Raw genomic sequence first — 20,487 nt, 5'->3', positions numbered from 1 at the left:
TAGTCTTATGTTAAGAGTGTCTTTAAAGATAATGGCTATTCCTCCTCCAAGGGATGTAGGTCTGTCTGCACGGAGAATGGAATAGTTGTCTGGGACGGCTAGGGCGATAGAGGGACCTGCTGCCTCATGCAACCAGGTTTCAGTCATTACAAGGAAGTCAAGGTTGTTGTTCACAATCAGGTTGGCAATCTCAGTTGCATGTGCTACCAATGACCTGACGTTCAGTAATGCTCCCTTAGTAGGCTGTGATTGTGGATCCATTGTTGGAGGACTGGGGCTGATGTCCCTTAGGTTGTTCAGCGGGGCTGTACACCTTTTCTTATGGCGTCTGTGATTATTATCAGAGGGACCTGGGCGATCTGAGCGTATGATCTTATGGGAGTGTTCTAATGTGGAGTACCTGCTGAGCGGCAGTCTGCTGGTTAGTCTCTCGTTCCGCTTAGAAGTGTCAGGGGGGGAGACGGTAGAGGCTGAGGGCACAGGGGACAACTTGTGTATAGTGGAAGCTGAATGTAGATTAGTTGTGGTTAATGTGGGAAACCGGAGTGGTGTGGGGAGGAAGGGTGTAGGGCAAGGGATGGGGTGGTGGCGAGGGCATCTCAGTCTGCCTAACCCCTCATCAAACTTAATGTAGTGACCTCTAGTACAAGGGTTGTCAGATGGTATGATACAGAATGGGAACATAGTTAAAGTTAGCAGTGCCTGCATTCTGTTCTGATGGAGGCAACTTTGGTGGTGTTGCTGATGCTGAGTAGTTTACCAAGGCACAAGTATACTGCAACTTAGAATTAAAGTTTAGCAGATAGGGCTAAGTTGGCTGAGGCTTAGTGAACATGGGTTTGGGTTAATTCAAAGCAAGAATAGAACACACCTAATTGAACTTAGCAGTTCAGATGGGCACGCCTAGATTCAATTTTATCATTCTGAGCCAAAGTAGCGTTAATTCAGGTGAGCACACCTAGAAGCAACTTTAGCAATTCAAAAGATCATGCCTAAATACAATTTAGCATAAGAGGCCGAAGTGGCGCTAATTCAGGTGATCACACCTAGAAGCAACTTTAGCAATTCAAAAGATCATGCCTAAATACAATTAGCATAAGAGGCCGAAGTGGCGCTGATTCAGGTGAGCACACCTAGGAGCAACTTTGCAATAATGCTATGTACTACAGAGAAGCCTAGACATGTGCAAGTTAACAGTGCTCTGGGCGTTAGGCTGACTAGTAAAGTAAAGTTGTAGTAACAGCTATAGAGGCATCGTAAAATGCCAATTGCGCCGATGACTTGTAGAAGGCAAAAACTATAAATCGCTAATATTAGTGTCAGTCAGCGAGTCAGTATCAGCAATTACAGCGAGTCATAAAAGCGGAGGAAGAGCGTTACGCTCTACATGAGACAGTCTTTCAATGGAGGGGACTTTGGCATACATTTACAAGAAGCTGTACGATGGGAATAGGCGGATGTGAGAAGCGGGATGGCGTGTGCATCAGAAAGGCAGAGCATATGCTGATATGGGAGAGTATAACTGCTAAAATTAGATGGATAGTGTAACGAGTCTGTAAAGCCCAGCGTATGCACACCCGCATACCGGTCGTAGTGATCAAAGTGCGTACGTAGTGGATGCTGTGGGTAACATGATTCACATCACAGATTATACGGGCAATTTGAGTGTCTTTATACTTGCGCGCCGAAGTAGGGATATGCTGTTAGCCCTTCTGGTTGTATGGTGGCTTGGGACAAAGTTGAACGTTGCAATGACTACAGTACCTTGTGTTCCCAGGCAGGGTGGGTCTAGAGCAGCATTTCGGGCAGGGGGCAGGTGAACAGGCAGTGACAGGCAAGGACAGGCTGTTAGCCTTTGTGCACGCCGCCTTCGTGTCGATGCCGGCTTCGCCTACCGGCTGATGGTTGGGTGATTTGATCCGGGTAATCTAAGACCCATCACCAACTGTAACTTTCTACTAAACGTATTAAACAAAATCGCCACAAACCACCTTCAAAACCAATGAGACCTTTCACAGCCAACAGTCAGGTTTCAGGGAGGCGCATAGTACCGAGACGGCAATGCTAGATCTCCAATTCCACATGCTAAACATAGTGGAGAATGGAAAAACAGGGCTCCTAATACTATTAGATCTTAGCGTAGCCTTTGACCTACTGGACCACAGCCGACATGCATTAGAGAGAGGAGCAAACTGTTCCAAAGAGGCAATCGACTGGATATCCTCCATTCTCTCGGACAGGGAGTCAAAGGTCCACTGTGGGGATAACTTCTCTTCTGCAGAAAAAAATTGCTGCAGTCTACTGCAAGGAGCCAGTCTGTCGCCACTTCTTTTTAACTTGTATATCAGATTTCTTTGTATGATCCTGGAGAAAATCTGCATTCTTTTTACCAATTACGCCGATGATACCCAACTGGTCATAGAACTAAGCAGCGACTACACCCAAGACAATGCCAATGTAAAAAAATCATACAAGTTAATTGAAAAATGGATGACCAACAACTGGCTTTGTCTCAAAGCCAAAAAGACAGAATTAATGATTTTTGGGACTAATACAGCTAGAGTAAGACTGAACCATCAATACAAGTGTTTCAACATGAATGAGTCCCAAATAAAAGTTGTGAACAAAGTAAAAACACTGGGGATGCACATGGAAGCATCACTGAGTCCCAGGTCATGCAACTAAGAACTGCTCATATTACCTGAGACGCCTACACAGAATACGCCCTTACCTAAGCGAGGAAAATTGTGCTACAGTAGCAAGAGCCACCCTATTGTCCATGTTGGATTACGGCAATGCCCTGCTACTGGGAGCAAACAAAAGTCACATTGCAAAATGTCAAGAAATACAAAATAGGGCTGTGAGAATCATCAAAGAAAAAAGGAAAACAGAACACATCAGTGAAGATAGAAGAAATCTACACTGGCTTACTATCGAAGATAGAATTCAGTACAAAACCCTGACGCTAGCCCATAGGTGCATCCATGGGAAAGCCCCAGCATACCTCAAGAAGAAACTGGTTACCTATGTACCGAGATGGGCACTCTGGTCCGAAGCCCTGGGCAACCTCGTATCCACCAGTTTCAGGAAAACCAATGGACTCGGCAAAGCCTTTCACACCAAAGCTGTGAGCTTATGGAATAACCTCCCACCACAAATAAGAATAGAGCTCTCATATAGTACCTTCCAAAAGAAACTCAAGACCCACTTGTTTAGATAACTCCCTTAATCTAGGCCAAATCCCGCCTGAAAATCCGTAGATTCATGTTGTCCCGTGACTTGTTTGTATAATGTGATTCTGCGTGTACATGTGGCGCCCTGATGCCTGCGGGCTCTGGCTCGGTATAAATAAATAAATAAGGTTTCCCATTGATCAGTTCACCTAGTAAAGAGACTGGTGTATTTTTTAAATGATTTGTTGGCATAACAACACGATCATGTCTTAAAACCTGAAATACTTTTACTTGTATAAATTAAATATACCTTCTTATTAATATTTAGCTTCTTAAGTTTCGAAATAACCTGCGACTACCTGCAAACTGTTTACCTTTCCCTGAATCCAATAATATATAGAATTGTGGCCAATGAACCCCTTTCTTAATATATTGTCTGCTTTCTTAGCCTTCTAATTTCAGGTTGCTGCTAGTAACTGATAGGTGTTTTCACCTGGAGTTCAGGTGGTACTTTTTGCAATACTCAATCTGGGGTCATAGTGCAGCTGTGTCAATGCTGCTTGTATGCCACTGCTTTGCTTACTTCTCCAGTCTATCCTGGTTCCCTTATCTACATTGTCCCCAACACAGAGTGTCTTTCATTGTGGTTCTTGGCTGTATGCCGCCTGCCATGCCTTTTCACTTATTTTCGCCCTCTCAACAAGTCTATTTGACCAGGCCATCAGAAAAGATTAAGAAGTGGGTGCATTTTACTGCCTATTTTGTGAAGTTGAGACTACATTTTTGGGGGAATATTTTAGATTAACAAACATATGTTTTAATCCCAAAACAGAAGTATTTTTGTAATTGTAATCCATTTATTCCCATTTTATTTTTTAGTAGTATTGTAGGATGGAAAGTGGCCTTTAAGCAGCTTGCCCGCAGGGCGGATTATGAATATAGAAATGGGACTCTTCGCTAGGAGCGTATTTCCAGCAATGCATTAAAAACAGCATGCAGAGAACGATGACTGACAGCACCCAAATCCTGTGCCTTTCTTCTATTTACAACAGTTTAACTTTTTACCTTGGTCTGGCACTGTCCAACGGATGGCACTGCTTATGGGGATGAGGTCTACTCACTGGCAACGGAGATTGGCTTACCAGTAGCAGCCAACCCATCTCTTGGAGACAGCTGCACTAGACCTATCCTCTGACAAACACAAGAACAGCAATTTGTTTCTGTACATGTGAAACCCAGAACAATGGATGAGAAACAATCAACTTGTAAATGAATAGTAAACAGTATGAATTCTAAATTATGAAAAGGTAAAGAACCCTAAAACTGGCCCAATACAATATTTACCTAAACGAACTGTCCAAATCAACCATATCTGCCTGTGAGAAGAGCAAATTTAAATTGGCCATCTAGTTCCCACGGTATGTACTTCTTACATTTGTAATTCAAGTACTGCATACCTATTATCTTTGTAACAATACAAAAGTAACATCTATTTTGATTTCTAATCAAAGTATGATTGTACCCTCTACCATGACCTAATATGTCCCTCCTACACTACATAGCCTGTCAATTATGTACCCTGAATAGTTTAACTGCTCAAATTACAGAAATCTAAAGAAACAAAACACAAGGGAAAGCACTATGTAAACGATACATACAGGGGCACATGATGATGAAACAAGTGGACAAACCGTTCTAAGTGAAAAGATCTTTTTAAAAAGATCTTTTCACCAAAAGATCGATTTACAAAGACTGTTCTGTGACTGCACGGAGCAGTCTTTCTAAATGGAACTGTAATGCCCCTGCCGCACACGAGTGTGCACAGCGGCTGACAGGCACGTTGGTACCCGGAAGCGTAGGACAAGGAGAACAGGTAATTTTGTAGGTGCGTGTGTTGTGTTGTGTGCATGTATGTGTTTTGGTTTTTGGCTAAGGCTGAAATCCTGCAGCAGAGGGTGGGGTTGGAGGAGGGCATGGAGAAACAATTGTGGGTCCCCTAATATTTAATAAATCAAAATCAACAAAACACATTTTAAAGGTCTCATGAGAAAGACCTTTACAATGCTGTGTTTACAATCAAAAGAAAATCGGGCATTGTAAATCTGTCTTTTTCTCTTGAGACCTTTAAAATTAGTTCTTTTCACATAGAACCGGATAATCTTGTGAGTGTATTTATTTATTTATATATTTTTTAAAGAAACAAGTGTATAGGCGCGTTACAAATGCCATATCATATCATATCCTCCTTTCAAGTGGGCGGGGAAAGGCCATAGCTTTTGGATCCCAACCCTGGGGGTGGATATGCAAAGGATGATCACCTGGGTGGAGGGAATTTGGAGAGTGGGGAAGGAACATCCTTAGGCAAGACATGGTATTCCCCTGAGACGAAGAAGAGGGCTATGGAGGATTTCAGATGGAACAACCAGGCATGTCCCGCTAACTATGGGCAGGCAATTGGACTCAACCACCCGGACCTGTGATCATTTAGCAAGTCTAATGGGTATAGAAATGTGGGCTGCACAGCGATAGGGGAGAGAGGTGGACTGGAGTGACGGGAGCGGGAGACACGGGTGCTGGAAGTCATGTCAAGCAGGGAGAAAGGACGCCAGGGCCGAGGCATGCCAAAAGAGTGTCCGATTGTGAGAGTTCAAGCTCAGGATAAAGTGACAACAACAAAAGGATCATTTCCACTCAGTTGCAGGTCCCGATTAAGTGTCAAGACTTAGTATATAGACCACAGGTCCTTCTTGACACTCGTCACTTGACCACCTATCATTTGAAACACTTAGACTTTTTTTAAACATCAGGAAACCCCAAGTTTTTTTTTGACCTGGGGTATTAAGTCCTTTTAGCATTGAAAAAGGATTCTCCCTCGCCACTCTGCTGCATCCTTCCCCAGAATTAGCTAAAGGGGAAGAGAGGAAAAAGGAACATTAGTTCATCCAGCCCAACAGAAACTGATTCAAGCCCTGAAACCAAAGGTGACTCAGAATCTTTTTCTCTTTGATTTTGAAGAAAGCGCAGGTAGCACAATTACACCTCCAGATACCATGGCATCCCTAGACGACGTGTTGGTTAGTTGGCGGCACACCAAATAAAAGCAGAGGAAAGGTTTCAAACCGGGTTAGAACGGCTGATTGCTGCTCAAGAAAAATCAAGCATTCCACTGGGAGTTCTTCAACCCTATTCAGAGGGGGATGATTTGGGAAATATTTTCTTAAACTTTGAAAGGTTAGCAACCCAGTTCCGATGAGGAGAGAAGTTAAAGCTTTGCTATTTAGGTGCCTTGTTAAAGGGGGAAGTGCAAATTTCTATTACAATTAGGTACTCACGAATGTCCGGAAACAGCAGAGGAGTAGAATAGCTCTGAGGTATATAGGTAATTCCCCCAAAGTGTTCAGAGGCCAGAGAACTGGACTCAGTGCACTCCGGGGGCAGTATCCTTGGGAAACCCTCGTGGGGAAGAAAACCCAATTGTGTCTCGTAGAGGATGGTGTCTTCCGAGTAGCTGTGGAAGAATGGTAAGTACTGCAGGCTGAAGGAGGAACGATTCCAGGAATCCGCTCGGGAAGAAGGGTCGAGCAGCAATGTAGAGGAAGTCGTGTGCAGCAGGCTTGTGGACGGAACGGTTCAGGAATCCGCTCGGCGAAAAGGAACTTGAGCAGCAACGTGGAAGGAAGTCCGGTCGAGCTCTATGTAGTAGGCAAGGAGAAAAGTAAGGAAGGAAGCGAGGAAGGAAGTAGTGTAGAAATGAACCGCACACGAGTGCATGGGGAACGAAGGCAAGAGGAGAAAACGGGGAAAAGGTAGGTAAGGAAAAGTAGAATAAGTTGAGACGGAACTCAGACAAAGTACGCAGAGTGCAAAAGAGAGGATGAGAGGCTTAGAAAACCTCAGCGGTAGTATTGCAGAAAGTTAGAAAAAGCACCAGCGCGAAGCGAGGTGAAGCGAACAGAAGCGACGCGTCTGGCCCAACCATAGAGAGGAAGATATAGAATGGGCAGACGCGGTCGCCATGTTGGAAACAACTAGAACGGTAATCGTCGTGTGGTAATAGCGCTGATGAGCCGCCATCTTGAGTTCCATTGTTGGTATCTTGAATGACTCATTCTCCATTTCCGCCATGTGTGTCGAACTGAATTCCTGACAGTATGCCCTCCCCGTATGGTGATTGGACCAGGTTTCCAAGGGTGAGATCGATGGAATTTGTTTACCAGTCTGGAGGCATGAACTGATGAAGCGTTTTCCCAAGTTCTGTCTGATGGATTGTAGCCTTTCCAATCGATTAGATATTGCAACTTCCCATGATAGTATCTGGAGTCGCATATTGCTGCCACTTCGTACTCAGGACCATCTTGAGTATCCACTGGAGGGGGAGTATGATTGAAGCCCCTATTGAACCTATCCAGTATCTGTGTCTTGAGTTGAGAGACATGGAAAACATTATGGATCCGGTGCCAGGATACTTGTAGACGGATTCTATATGCTACCTTCCCGATGGCCTCAATAACGGGAAATGGTCCAAAATACTTGGGTGAGAGTTTCGATGGTACCAAATGTTTAGGAAGGTATTTAGAGGAGAGCCATACCAGATCTTTAGGTTTGTACGTGGGTTCCTGTGAGCGTTTCTTGTCAGCTTGTTGTTTTATCCTGTCTCTGGTTTCAGCAAGGGTAGCAAGGGCTGTAGCATGCCCTTTCTGGATGTTGGAGACTAACTCATCCACCGCTGGGATTTTGGTGGATCGAGGAGTTACGGTAGGGAAGCTGGATGGATGGAACCCATATGTGCATAAAAAAGGTGTCATTTTGATGGCAGTGTGAAAGGAATTATTATATGCGAATTCAGCATATGGTAGAAGAAGACTCCAGTTGTCTTGAGAAGCTGAAACAAAGCAACGCAGATACTGTTCTAAGGATTGATTTAGTCTCTCTGTTTGCCCATTGGATTGCGGGTGATACCCAGAGGTGAGGTTTCTTTGTATACCTAAGGTTTTGCATAGTATCTTCCAGAAGGAGGAAACATATTGTGAACCTCTGTCAGATATGATGGATTTTGGAAGTCCATGGAGACGGAAGATAGTTTGTGAAAAACAAGATGCCATCTGAGCTGCTGATGGTAATCGGCTCATGGGAATGAAATGTGCTAGTTTGGTCAAAGTATCTATAGATACCATGATGGTTGTATTGTTTGAAGAAGGTGGTAAATCTACAATAAAATCTGTAGATATGCATTCCCATGGTTGAGTGGGAAATTTAGGTTGTACTAACCGCCCTTTAGGCAGATGTCTAGGAACCTTAGACTGCTGGCAGATGGAGCAAGAGGACACATAATCCTTGATGTCTTGTGTAACTCCAGGCCACCAAAAGTGTCTATTGATGAGTTCCCAGGTGGTTTTGATTCCTCTATGTCCTGCGACTTTATGGTCATGACACATTTGTAATACTCTCTTTCTTGATGTACCTTCAGGTATGTATAGTTGGTTAGCTCGAAAGTAATGTCCGTCTTCCATTCTTAGGTCATGATCACTGATTTCTGTCTGATTCAGTTCTTGGTATTGTTTTCGTATAGTTTGTAAGTAAGAGGAAACATAGAATAAAAAAGTGGCGTGTGACCACATCTTTTCCGGGAGGAATGACAAAGTATTGTGTGAACTTCTGGATAGAGCATCAGCGATTTGATTATTGGTTCCAGGTATGTAAGTAAGGATGAAGTCATAGGATGAAAAAAAATATGCCCACCGAGCTTGTCGACTGTTTTGGCACTCTATGTTCTGTAACACTCTCAAGTTCCTGTGATCTGTGCGAATTTGAACAGGGTGCTGAGCCCCTAAAAGGAGGTGTCTCCATTCCTGGCAACTCCTTTTTATAGCTAAGAGTTCTTTTTCAAGTACGGTATAATTGCGTTCTGATTCTGTAAGGGATTTCGACATGTAGGCAATTGGATGTTCGATCCCTTCTTTTGAAACTTGTTTGAGTACTCCTCCTATGGCTGAATCCGAGGCATCGGTTTCCAATATAAAAGGTTTTGTCTGATCCGGTAACCGTAATATCGGTGCTGTAGAGAAGGCTATTTTGAGACCTTCAAAGGCTTTCTGAGTGTTTGGATTCCACTCAAAAGATCTTCCTTTTCGAAGAAGAAGAGTGAAGGGTTTGATGATTCTAGAAAAATTTGGAATACATTTTCGATAGAAGTTAGTGAACCCTAAGAACCGTTGTACCTCCTTTACGTTCTGAGGAGGTTTCCATTTGTAGATGGCTTCTACCTTCCTTGGATCCATAGCAGCTCCTTCTGCAGATAAAATGAAACCCAAATAGGGGATACTGGGTAGATGAAACGAGCATTTTTCAATTTTGGCAAACAATCTATTTTGACGAAGCCGTTCTAAAACTTCGGAAACATGGATAATATGTTCTTGCAGATTGTTAGAAAAAATGAGGATGTCGTCCAAGTATACGATTAGGGTATGAAGGAGTAAATCCGCAAATATGTGATCAACAAAACGTTGAAAGACTGAAGGGGCATTTGTTAGCCCAAAAGGCATCACCCGATACTCATAATGTCCGAAAGGCGTGCGGAAGGCTGTTTTCCACTCATCTCCACTTTTAATTCTGATCAGATGATATGCCCCTCTAAGGTCGAGTTTTGTAAAGATAGTTGCTCCTCGGACTGCTTCCAGAATGTCCTGGATAAGGGGCAGTGGGTATCGATCTTTGTATGTAACTTTGTTTAGGCCTCTATAATCGATGCAAGGGCGGAGCTCTTTACAATCTTTTTTGGGTATAAAGAAGAGTGAAGCACCTGCAGAACTTCTAGACTCTGTGATGAGACCATGACACAAGTTAGTTTGTAGGTATTCCTTTAAGGCAACCTTCTCGGAATTAGAAAGAGTGTACATGCGACCAAAGGGTACTTGCGCATCTGGTAGTAATTCGATAGAACAATCGTCTTTTCTGTGGGGTGGTAATTCCTTGTATTCATCATTTGAGAAAACAGAGCTGTACTTGTGGTAACATTCCGGTAGTAGATTCAGGTGGGATATGGTAGATAATACCGGGCTTTTGTCTGGGGATGCAGTTGTAGTATACAACCCCACCACCCCTTTGGGTAGGCAAGAATGCAAGCAGTGTTCGGAACCCAAAAATAATGTTCCTGCAGTCCAATTAATGAATGGGTTATGTTTAACAAGCCATGGGAGACCCAGTATGATTGGATAGTGAGCGGCTTTTATCAAACCGAATGATAATTCTTCTTCATGAGTAGAAATCTTCATGGTGAGAAAAGTTGTGTTTTCTTTAATGGGTCCTGATGATAAAGGATTTCCATCTACTCCTTCCACTGGCAGACTCAGGGTTTTAGTCACCCGGGGTATGTTGTTTCTGAATGCCCATTCGGAATCCATAAACAATCCCGCTGCACCACTATCTACCAAGGCAGGTATTTGTTGGATATGATTGTCTAGAAATTATAGAGACACATTGATTACCACCATCTTATGGTGAGTTGAGGTTGTTTCCTGGGAACTTTGTACCAAAGACCCACTCATGGTTCCCTTCATGGGTGGGAGTTGTCGTTTCCCTGACGTCTAGGAGTAGTCAGGTGACAATCTTTTAGAACATGTTTATCGGAACCACAATACATGCATAAACCTAATGTTCTTCTTCTTTGTCTTTCTTCCGGTGTTAATGGTCCTCAAGCTATTCCCAATTGCATAGGTTCCCCTGATTCTTGGTTTTTACTGGTCCTTGTAATATCCGACTTGTAAGGTCCTAACAGTGGACGTGATTTCCCTTTCTTTCTTTCTAGATTTCTTTCTTGTATCCGGTAATCCATCTGGAGTACTAATGTAACCATTTCTGCAAAGTTATGAGGTCTAGGAACTCTAGAGACTTCATCTTTGAGTTCTTCACATAGGTTCCGACGAAATATGGTCAGGAGAGCATCATCAGCCCATGCCGTCTCATTGGCTAATTGTTTAAACTGTGTGATGAAAGTTAGGATATCAGTATTCCCTTGCTTCAGATCCAAGAGATTTTCTTGTGCTGAGACCACTAGTTCTTTTCTCCCAAACATGGCTTGCAGACTATTGGTAAATCCGGCGTAAGAATCCATTAGCTGATTGTTGGTGGTGACTAATGGTGTGGCCCAGGCCAGGGCGCTGCCGGCGAGATTAGATATCAGAAAACTTACTTTAGCTCTATCGTTTGGGAAAAACGAGGCTTTCAAAGTTATTTGCACCAAACAAGAATCCAAGAATTCTTTTAGTTTTTTAGGGTTGCCATCGTATTTTCCCATGGGTAATGATCCTGGAGGGATCTCTGCCCTGTTTGCAACCATTTGTCTCAATGTAGCATTTTCGATTCTTAACATCTGTACTTCAGTACTGAGACTCTGCATGGCTGCCATTACTTGTTGCATCTGCTGTTCCATCTTTTGGGCGTCGCTTTCTATTACAATTAGGTACTCACGAATGTCCGGAAACAGCAGAGGAGTAGAATAGCTCTGAGGTATATAGGTAATTCCCCCAAAGTGTTCAGAGGCCAGAGAACTGGACTCAGTGCACTCCGGGGGCAGTATCCTTGGGAAACCCTCGTGGGGAAGAAAACCCAATTGTGTCTCGTAGAGGATGGTGTCTTCCGAGTAGCTGTGGAAGAATGGTAAGTACTGCAGGCTGAAGGAGGAACGATTCCAGGAATCCGCTCGGGAAGAAGGGTCGAGCAGCAATGTAGAGGAAGTCGTGTGCAGCAGGCTTGTGGACGGAACGGTTCAGGAATCCGCTCGGCGAAAAGGAACTTGAGCAGCAACGTGGAAGGAAGTCCGGTCGAGCTCTATGTAGTAGGCAAGGAGAAAAGTAAGGAAGGAAGCGAGGAAGGAAGTAGTGTAGAAATGAACCGCACACGAGTGCACGGGGAACGAAGGCAAGAGGAGAAAACGGGGAAAAGGTAGGTAAGGAAAAGTAGAATAAGTTGAGACGGAACTCAGACAAAGTACGCAGAGTGCAAAAGAGAGGATGAGAGGCTTAGAAAACCTCAGCGGTAGTATTGCAGAAAGTTAGAAAAAGCACCAGTGCGAAGCGAGGTGAAGCGAACAGAAGCGACGCGTCTGGCCCAACCATAGAGAGGAAGATATAGAATGGGCAGACGCGGTCGCCATGTTGGAAACAACTAGAACGGTAATCGTTGTGTGGTAATAGCGCTGATGAGCCGCCATCTTGAGTTCCATTGTTGGTATCTTGAATGACTCATTCTCCATTTCCGCCATGTGTGTCGAGCTGAATTCCTGACAATTTCCTATCAATTACTAATCCTCCCAGGAACTGCCACCTTCGCTGAAATCAAAGAAGGTCTCTTACAAATAGTGGGACAAACCAGTAATTTCTATCATCAAAAATTAAGAAATATTACATGAAACCCCGGGGAAACACAAGTGGAATTGGGAGAGTGAGTTAAGAATACACTGTCCTTATGGTTGGGAAAGGATTATGGTTGGGAAAGGAAACCTTGCTAGAAGTGCTGGAAACCCTAAACATAGAACAACTCATCAACTTCTTACAACTGAACAAACCCACCCTCACTTTAGCGACAGAAACAACACAAAATGTCACTGATGACAGACATTTTCATTCATAACGTCAAGTGGAAGAGATGAAAGACAATAGAGAACCTACCCGCCCCAAATTTCCACAGAGTGAAAGGATAAAGATCCCCAATCGACCTAGGGACCCTACTTGCCGAGAGAGAGAAAAAAGATAGAAAGAAAGCCAGACCCCAAAGCCAGAGAGGAAGTAAGGAAGGAAGGCGGTAGACCAATAAAACCAACGACCCCTATATGTTTTTCCCGCAAAGAGCCAGGACATCTAGCAAGGAACTGCCCCCAAAATAAAAGGGGAGAACCCATGGAAATTGGGTTTATGGTAGGGGAAGAATCCAATCCTTGCAAAGGTATTGAAACCCAAAGTAATACCTTCTGTGGAGCATTAACTAAATCCACTCAAGAACCGATTCTGGTGAATAGGATCCTGGTGCAAGTCATAGTAGATTGTGGTAGTAAACAAAACGGAAGTACGGAGAGATCTAGTTCCAACCGAGAGGTTGAAAAATGCATTATTAAGAATCACTCTTGTTCATGGGGACCAAGAGATCCACCCTAAAGTTGTCATCCCCCACATGTGCAGGGAACTACACATTTTCATTCAGCCATTATTCCAGGTCTACTGGCTGAAACCATAATTGGAACTGACTTCCCTGGTTTTACATCACTTCCACAAGAAGTCAACCCATGCCCTTCCCAATTTTCACCTTTCAAAACTTTGCAGGAAGAACTATTGATACCCACAAAATCTGTGTGGGATTGGTCCTCGATCCCGATAAACTTACAGCAACCCCCTAACCCCTGTGAATCCATCAGCATATTACCCTGGTGCGCGAGGCCCTATTCATAGGGGAAGGGTATGTGAGGAACCTGAGGACATCCTCAATTCTCCCCCTGGATCTCCTCTCAGGTTGCCCGGGAAACGCCATTGCTTTTTGAATCCCGACCCTGGGGGTGGGTATGCAACAGATGATCACCTGGGTGGAGGGAACATGAGGAGTGGAAGTCCTTAGGTGAGACAATGTATTCCCCACTCTCTTTTCAGAATTAACCTTCTGTCCCTAAATCCTTTGTAGGCTACCGGCAGCCGTTTCCCTCCCTTCACACCCCAAAAATGTCCTGACGAAATATCAGCACTGAGATGAGGAAGAGACCGACTGGGAAGACACATCCTAATTCGGGTGAGATACAATGCATATCAGTCTCCTATTGTTAATGCAGACAAATATCAGCAAAGTACCAAGACGAGGAGGAGACAACACTGGGTTGTGAACACTTACTTTAATGATAAACTCTCCAAACACCACTCTGGTACTGAGACAAAGAAGTGGGCTACAGAGGATTTCAAATGGAACCACTAGGCATGGCCCCTTAACTATGGTCAGGCAATTGGACTGAATGACCCTCACCTGTGGTCATGTAGCAAGTCTAATGGATATAAAAATGCGGGCCGCACAGCACGAGAGGAGAGAAACAGCAGGCTGGTACTTAGAGCTGGGGATAGGCAGACTGGAGAGACGGGACGGGGAGACACAGGTAATGGAAGCCGGGTCAAGAAGAGACAAGGGAGGCTGGGCCGAGGCAGGCCAAGGGAGGGTCCGGAAGTCCTGCACACCCTCTGTGTCATGCACGAGCAGCACTTGTGTCACCGCAGACCTCCTGGAGAGCAAGCAGTGCTCTCTCCAACCTCTGAGAGGGAAGTGCAGAGGTACTGGTGGCTGAGGAACAGAACAAAGCCGACGGGAGCTGCTGCATGAAGCCGGTGAATGGAAACATGGAACACGCATACCTGGGGGGCTCCAGGAACCTGAAGCAAGCATTTATTTTATATTGAACAAACTGGAAGTTGTTTTAAGTACTTTTGAATACTGAAACAAGTGCTCTTAAATATTAAACAAACTGAAAGTAGTTACAAACGCTTTTTAATGCCGAAACAGATGATTTTGAATACCGACCAAACAGAGATACTCTCACAGAGCAAAAGCAAGTTATGAACATTTCTGAGTGGAGTGTAAGCACACCGAATGAACTGACAGGCATTATAAGCATTTCTGAATGCTTATCTGAGGGACGTCAGGGCATCCTCACTTCTTTTCCCCCAGAATCCTCCTCTCAGGTGGCCTGGGAAAGGCCATCGTTTTAGGATCCCGGCCCCGGGGGTGGATATGCGAGTGAGGATCACCTGGGTGGAGGGAACCTCAGGAGTGGGGGGGGAGAGGACATACTTAGGTGAGACATGGTATCCCCCATTCCCTTTCCAAAACAATCCCCAAGCCTTGCTAGGCTGTCAGCCCTTTCCCCTTTTTTCCTTCCAAAAAGTCCCCGAAAATGATCACTGACACTGCGATGAGGAAGAGACCAACTAGGAGGACATATCCTCAGGTAGGCGAGAGAAACCCATATGCACCTATGTTGTTAATGCAGACACACTTCAGTCAAGTACCAAGACGAGTAGGAGGCAGCACAAAGTAAAGCACACTTCCTTTTCAAACCTCTCAAAACTAGACGAAGAAGAGGGCTATGGAAGTATACTGTTGGAATAGCCAGGCATGTCCAGCTAATAGGTTTCCTCAAGGTCAGGCAATTAAAGCGGAAGTTCACTCAAAAAGGTTATGGTCTCAAAAGATGGGCCATAATAAAAAATATTTTAAAGAAAGTTCCTATGTAATATTTTGAGCAAATGAGGCTCAAAGTTTCAACATGGGGGCATCCATTTTGTGAAATGAAGCAGCTTCCTCTGTTCCTGTTAAGCTCTGCTCTGGAGGCCATTAACAATCAAAAGGCCCCTACTGGGAGCTTTTGCTTACTGCTGCCAGAGAGCAGAGATTATCATGAAGAGAGGAGGCTGCCATAGTAATTGCCTTGACTTTCAAGCCCAAGGGTGCACGCTGTGGGGGATGGGACACGCCAGCGGCCGCAGAACGCCCAGCGAGCGAGCAGTGCTCTCTCTGGTCTCAGCGGAAGAAGAGCGGAGACAAGAGAAGCCAGACAGCATTGCAAGGAGCTGGCGAGAAGCCGAACGGAGCCGCCGCACAAAGCCGGTAAGTGATACAAGGTAAACAATTATACCGCAGGGCTCCGGGAGCTTGATGTATACACTCTTAGTTACCGAATGAATGGGAAATTGTAATAAGCACTTCTAGAATGCGGAAACAAGTGCTTTCAGAAAAATTAAACTGAAAGTGACAAGAAGCAATTTTGAATGGCACAAAGCAGCAACTGGGTATTTTGAATAACAAAACAATTGAAAGACATTGTGAAACATTTTGAATGCTGTATGAAGTAAAAACAAGTTATGAGTATTTAGGAGTGTAATGGAAACAAGGTGGTCAAGTGAGAGATACCACAGAGTGAATTGCTGGAAACACAAGTGATGGCAGAAGCCAAGCAAAACCCAAGAAGGGTATGAAAGAAAAAGCCAAGCATTGAGCACAGTTAAAATAGTTCAAGAATTGCAGGTTAAGGGGAAACCTGTATTGGCAAGAGCCAGAAGAATACACAAGGTGTAACAAAAAGCATGTCGGCAAACCAGGCCATAGCAAAGTGTTGGAAGAGTAACATTGATCAAAGGAACACATTTAAGTGTTCAAGGAGAGCAATGGACAATTGTTAATGGAAGCAGATAAGAAAGGCTACCGGTTGCATGACCTGTAATGGGTGGACCGTGACCGCCTAGACCGAGGGCCCTTTTTGAAGAAAGCCTATAGAGGTATTCCACATTGCAGTGCTTATAACAATTTCCCATTCATTCAGAAGCTTGTGTTGTGCTTATATGATTTTGAAGTCAAGAAACAGACTTGTTTTGTGAACCAGTGAAGAGTGCTAATGATCAGAGAGTTGGGAGGTGTCCCAAGGACTGTATTGTTTTGCAAAGCTGGAAAACTTGAGAATGGGAGCCCCAGTCTTTTGTGAACTGTTTTGAACTCGGGGAAGGGGTACCCAAGTATAAGCCAAGAGCCGGAAGAAGCTCTACACTTGCTTTTTAACTTTTGAACACTATTCATTTTGAAGCCGACATCCCTACACATTGTATACAGTTAGTTGTGAGGGCCAGTATAGGTTTAGGAGAGAGACAGTCATTTGACGTGGAAGTTCTGACGCAGACTATACTTTGTTTCCTTCAGGTAGGGAAATTCCTCTTTAGCATAGGGCAAGTTAGGCCTTACTCCATCCTGACATTTAAGTTAATACAACTTTGTGAATTAAAACTTGAACCTGTTGTTGGTGTCCACCTCCTTCACAGTGCACACTTTTCTCAGAAACACTGTTGTTGAAATTAGTTGTTTTTAAAAAGGACAAAGCAGAGGTTAACACAAGTAAAGCAAAAATTAAGTCATACTGAAAAAGGTAAAAAGACTAACAGAACATCAGAAGGTAAAGTAGTCTTAAAAAAAAGGCAAATGCAAACAAATATACTTGGGATAACCAGCAGGGAAGCATGCATCAAAACACAGCATGGTAGGATGGAGGAAATAAAACCTAAAAAGAACTGCTATCAATACCAAATTCCTCAGCAGCTCTGTTTGTAGTCAGCGATAGAGGAGTGGTTCTTTTTGATATAACCTATTGTTAGCAAAGATTTCAATTTATGGGTAATTTACCCTCCAGTTGTGAACCCCCAACTTTTCGCTTTTGTCTGACCATCCTAGCCTGACTTTCGCCAGTGGAGCCCAGCCTTCTGCTCCTTGTGTTTTGGGGAAACGGACATGCCCTTCAGACTGTCAGTACTGGGAGACTTTGTTTCCCTTAGTCTTTCACTTTGTTGCTGTTTCTTAGCAACATTTTATCAGTGCACAATGTACCTTCCAGTACAGTGCGTTGGGGTCTCTTCCATTTTTAAGGCCCTAGACACCCTCGAAGGATTTTTGAGGAATGTACAAGTGTGCCCAGGACAGAGCTGGTGGCAGCAGTTACTTTTAAAGTATTTTTGATTCTTTTCTATGGTCCAAACCGTGTTAACCGCGTTTGGCCCAGGACAGTAGCCAGTGCCTAAAATGGCCATGCCACAAGGTCCTTTGTTCTGTCCTTTGGCCATTTTGTCCCTCTGCATTGCCCAGGTCAGACCCGGAAAATTCCTTATTTGGTTATGCAGACCCCCGCTCCGACCCATTGGAGTAGTGGGAACAACTACTCTCTGCACCTCCTGCTTAACCTGCAAACGAGCCTGCTCAGAAGTATTCCTGGACCGCCAAGTGAACTGACCAGCATTCGTAGGTCTGAATTAGGAGAGTCTGCCTGAGCATTCACGGTTCTCGTGTCGCCCCGCTCTGGTGACAAACTTCGTGGGTGCCTTGCTGCTGTGCCCCCCTGTGCCCCAAGACAAGCTGCAGTGGAACTGGCCCAATCCCCTCACCAGAAGCGAAGAAATCGCCACTGTCCCGGGACCTCCGTCCGTGCCGGAACACAGCCCCTGAAAGCCAGAGGGACGTGCAACTGCGGGATTCGAACATGGGAGCGAACTGGACTTGACTGGCGAAGTTTGATCCGGAGTGTGCCAAGGGTCAGTAAGTACTTGCAAACCTTACTGGTGGGCCATGGCGCATCCACATACTTTTACGCACAAGTGTCCACCAAGGACACTCTCTCTTGCGAAGGTAGCCAGTGCTACCATCCTAGTCCCAATTCCTGGAAATCGCTCTGCCCTCTTGTGGAGACCCTCCTCGAATAGTGGGACCTTATTCCTAATCACCTCACCCACCGTCCTGAGCCACTACATACCTTTGAAGAGACCCATTTTGAACTTAACCAATGAAGTGCTCCGGCACTGAATGTATGTTTGAGTGCAAGGCTCCACACTTCGTAGGGACTGGACTGCTTATCAGTTAGGGTTTGAGTTGTTGAAGTAGATCTACACTGTATGACCCCTTTCTGTTGCAGGTTGTGGATCTCTACTTGTTGAATATTACTTTAGACCAGAGGTCTTCAAACTGTGGGGCGCGCCCCCCAAGGGGGGCATGGCAGCATCCCGGGGGCTTGAGAGCCCATCATGAAATGTAATGTAAACTTTTTTTGTTTTATAAAAAGCTTTTTTTATTTTAGATTGGAGGAATTGGGCAGGGGCGGCTCACATGGTCGGACTGGAGCATAAAACGGTCTCATGCACCAATGAAAAAGTGGCACGCAGTTGCAAATGGATATTCATTCCTTTAGTCACAGAGTGTTTGAATAGTACTCAAGAGGGTGTTGTTCTGTTAAAATGTAAGCAAATTGCAATACTTAAAGAATATTTATTCAGCAACAATGGTCAAAACTACTAGCTGCATAGTGATCAAACTTGCCCACATTGGCCAAAAAAATGGCTAATTTCTACCAGCCAACACTAGCATTTTTAAATTTTGGTATGGGCATTGCCCTGTAGACCAGTCCAACCCTGGCGTCTCATCCATAATGGGCTAGGGGGCAGAGGTGCAATTTCCCCCACACTGGATCTATTCAAGAGCCTTAATTGTGTAAAGACATGCCTCTCCCAACTGCACATGATCGAAATATGGAATAACCCCCAGGGACCTTTGGCCCGGAATTTAAAAAGCCTAAAAACAAATGCAAAAATAAGAATGTATGAGAACTTGATTGTTGACGCCACAAAGCTGAAGACTGGCTTAGAATATCTTGAATCTAGGGTGAAATGATGGTTTAGATCTTATTTTGATATAATTTCATCACCTTTCGAGAAATCTCTATATATACACGATATAGGCTTGAATCTTTGCCAGTAGCTGCCTATACCGTGTCATGGCGGGGGCAACAAGTAGATTTGTGTTTTATGTGTCGATCTTTTATTGAAGACATGTTGCATTTCCTGCTAATCTGCAATAGGACTTATCGCTTGAGATGGCTGTATCTGAGACCCATCTTAAATAATGCAGGCATCCGACAGTTGATTCCTGCTATGCGGGTTTTTAGACAATGTTTGTCCCCTCATGTTGTCTTTGGGACTGCTCGTCATATCCATAGAGCATGGCTACAGAAACACAGGGCCTTGAAGGATTGAGCTACTAATAGGGTCTAAAGCTGAATAAGTGTTCAAGGTTGCAAGCATTTGCTCTGCTTGCTTTATAATAATAACCGTAACTTGGATGATTTGCTTTAGTATTAATTTAAGTACAGATTATGTTACTCAATTGCATGAGTGCAGGAGTCCTTTTTTAAATTATGTCAAACCGATGTTTCTATATGCAATTCTCTTGACTATTTGTTTTCGGTGGTTTTCATTACGATTATTTTTAATGATTTTTGTATTTTTTTATTTGAAGTTTAAAAACCGAATACAAGTATGTTTGACTTGACTTATATTGTGTGTCTGCATACTTAACGATCCAAAGCTAAAACAAAATAAAAGAATACCCTGCCCACCATAATTCAACCTGGCGTAAAAATAATAGACAGCATTTGTTGTTCTGTGTATGGTTTTCAGATCATAAAAATCAACACAACCTGCCCCAGGTATTCATAGAAAGCAAGGGCATAGAAATAGTTTTTTTAGAAAGGAAACATAATTTGCAACAAAAAACAAATTCAGCAATCAGAAGCAGCTTTTTCACACTGACCAGATGGCTTGGCCGCAGCACTAGGCCTTCGAACTGTTGTTGGTTTTGGCCGATTCATTTTTGCAGTACTTCTGCTACCGACTGATTTTAGTGGTCCACTGTTACCTGAAGAAATAACAAGAATAGAAAATTAAATTCTGCAGCCTGCATAGTGCTATAAAACTACAAAAGGGAGACT

At 44.0% G+C, this 20,487-nt stretch overlaps 1 protein-coding gene across 1 annotated transcript in view; it reads right to left on the bottom strand.

The window, feature by feature from the left end:
* Positions 1-20,487, bottom strand: part of INTS1 (integrator complex subunit 1) — a 2,112,141-nt gene that overhangs the window by 2,054,269 nt on the left and 37,385 nt on the right. The window contains exon 2 of the mRNA XM_069647642.1: positions 20,310-20,414. Within this exon, the coding sequence (XP_069503743.1) occupies positions 20,310-20,367 (58 nt within the window). The 5' untranslated portion in view covers positions 20,368-20,414. The remainder of the gene's footprint in view (positions 1-20,309; positions 20,415-20,487) is intronic.

The sequence above is a fragment of the Ambystoma mexicanum genome, chromosome 2q (assembly GCF_040938575.1).
Source record: "Ambystoma mexicanum isolate Mex_15411 chromosome 2q, UKY_AmexF1_1, whole genome shotgun sequence".
Lineage (NCBI taxonomy): Eukaryota > Metazoa > Chordata > Amphibia > Caudata > Ambystomatidae > Ambystoma > Ambystoma mexicanum.
Note: the sequence above shows the minus strand (reverse complement) of the source record. Positions and strands in the feature narration are given on the sequence as shown.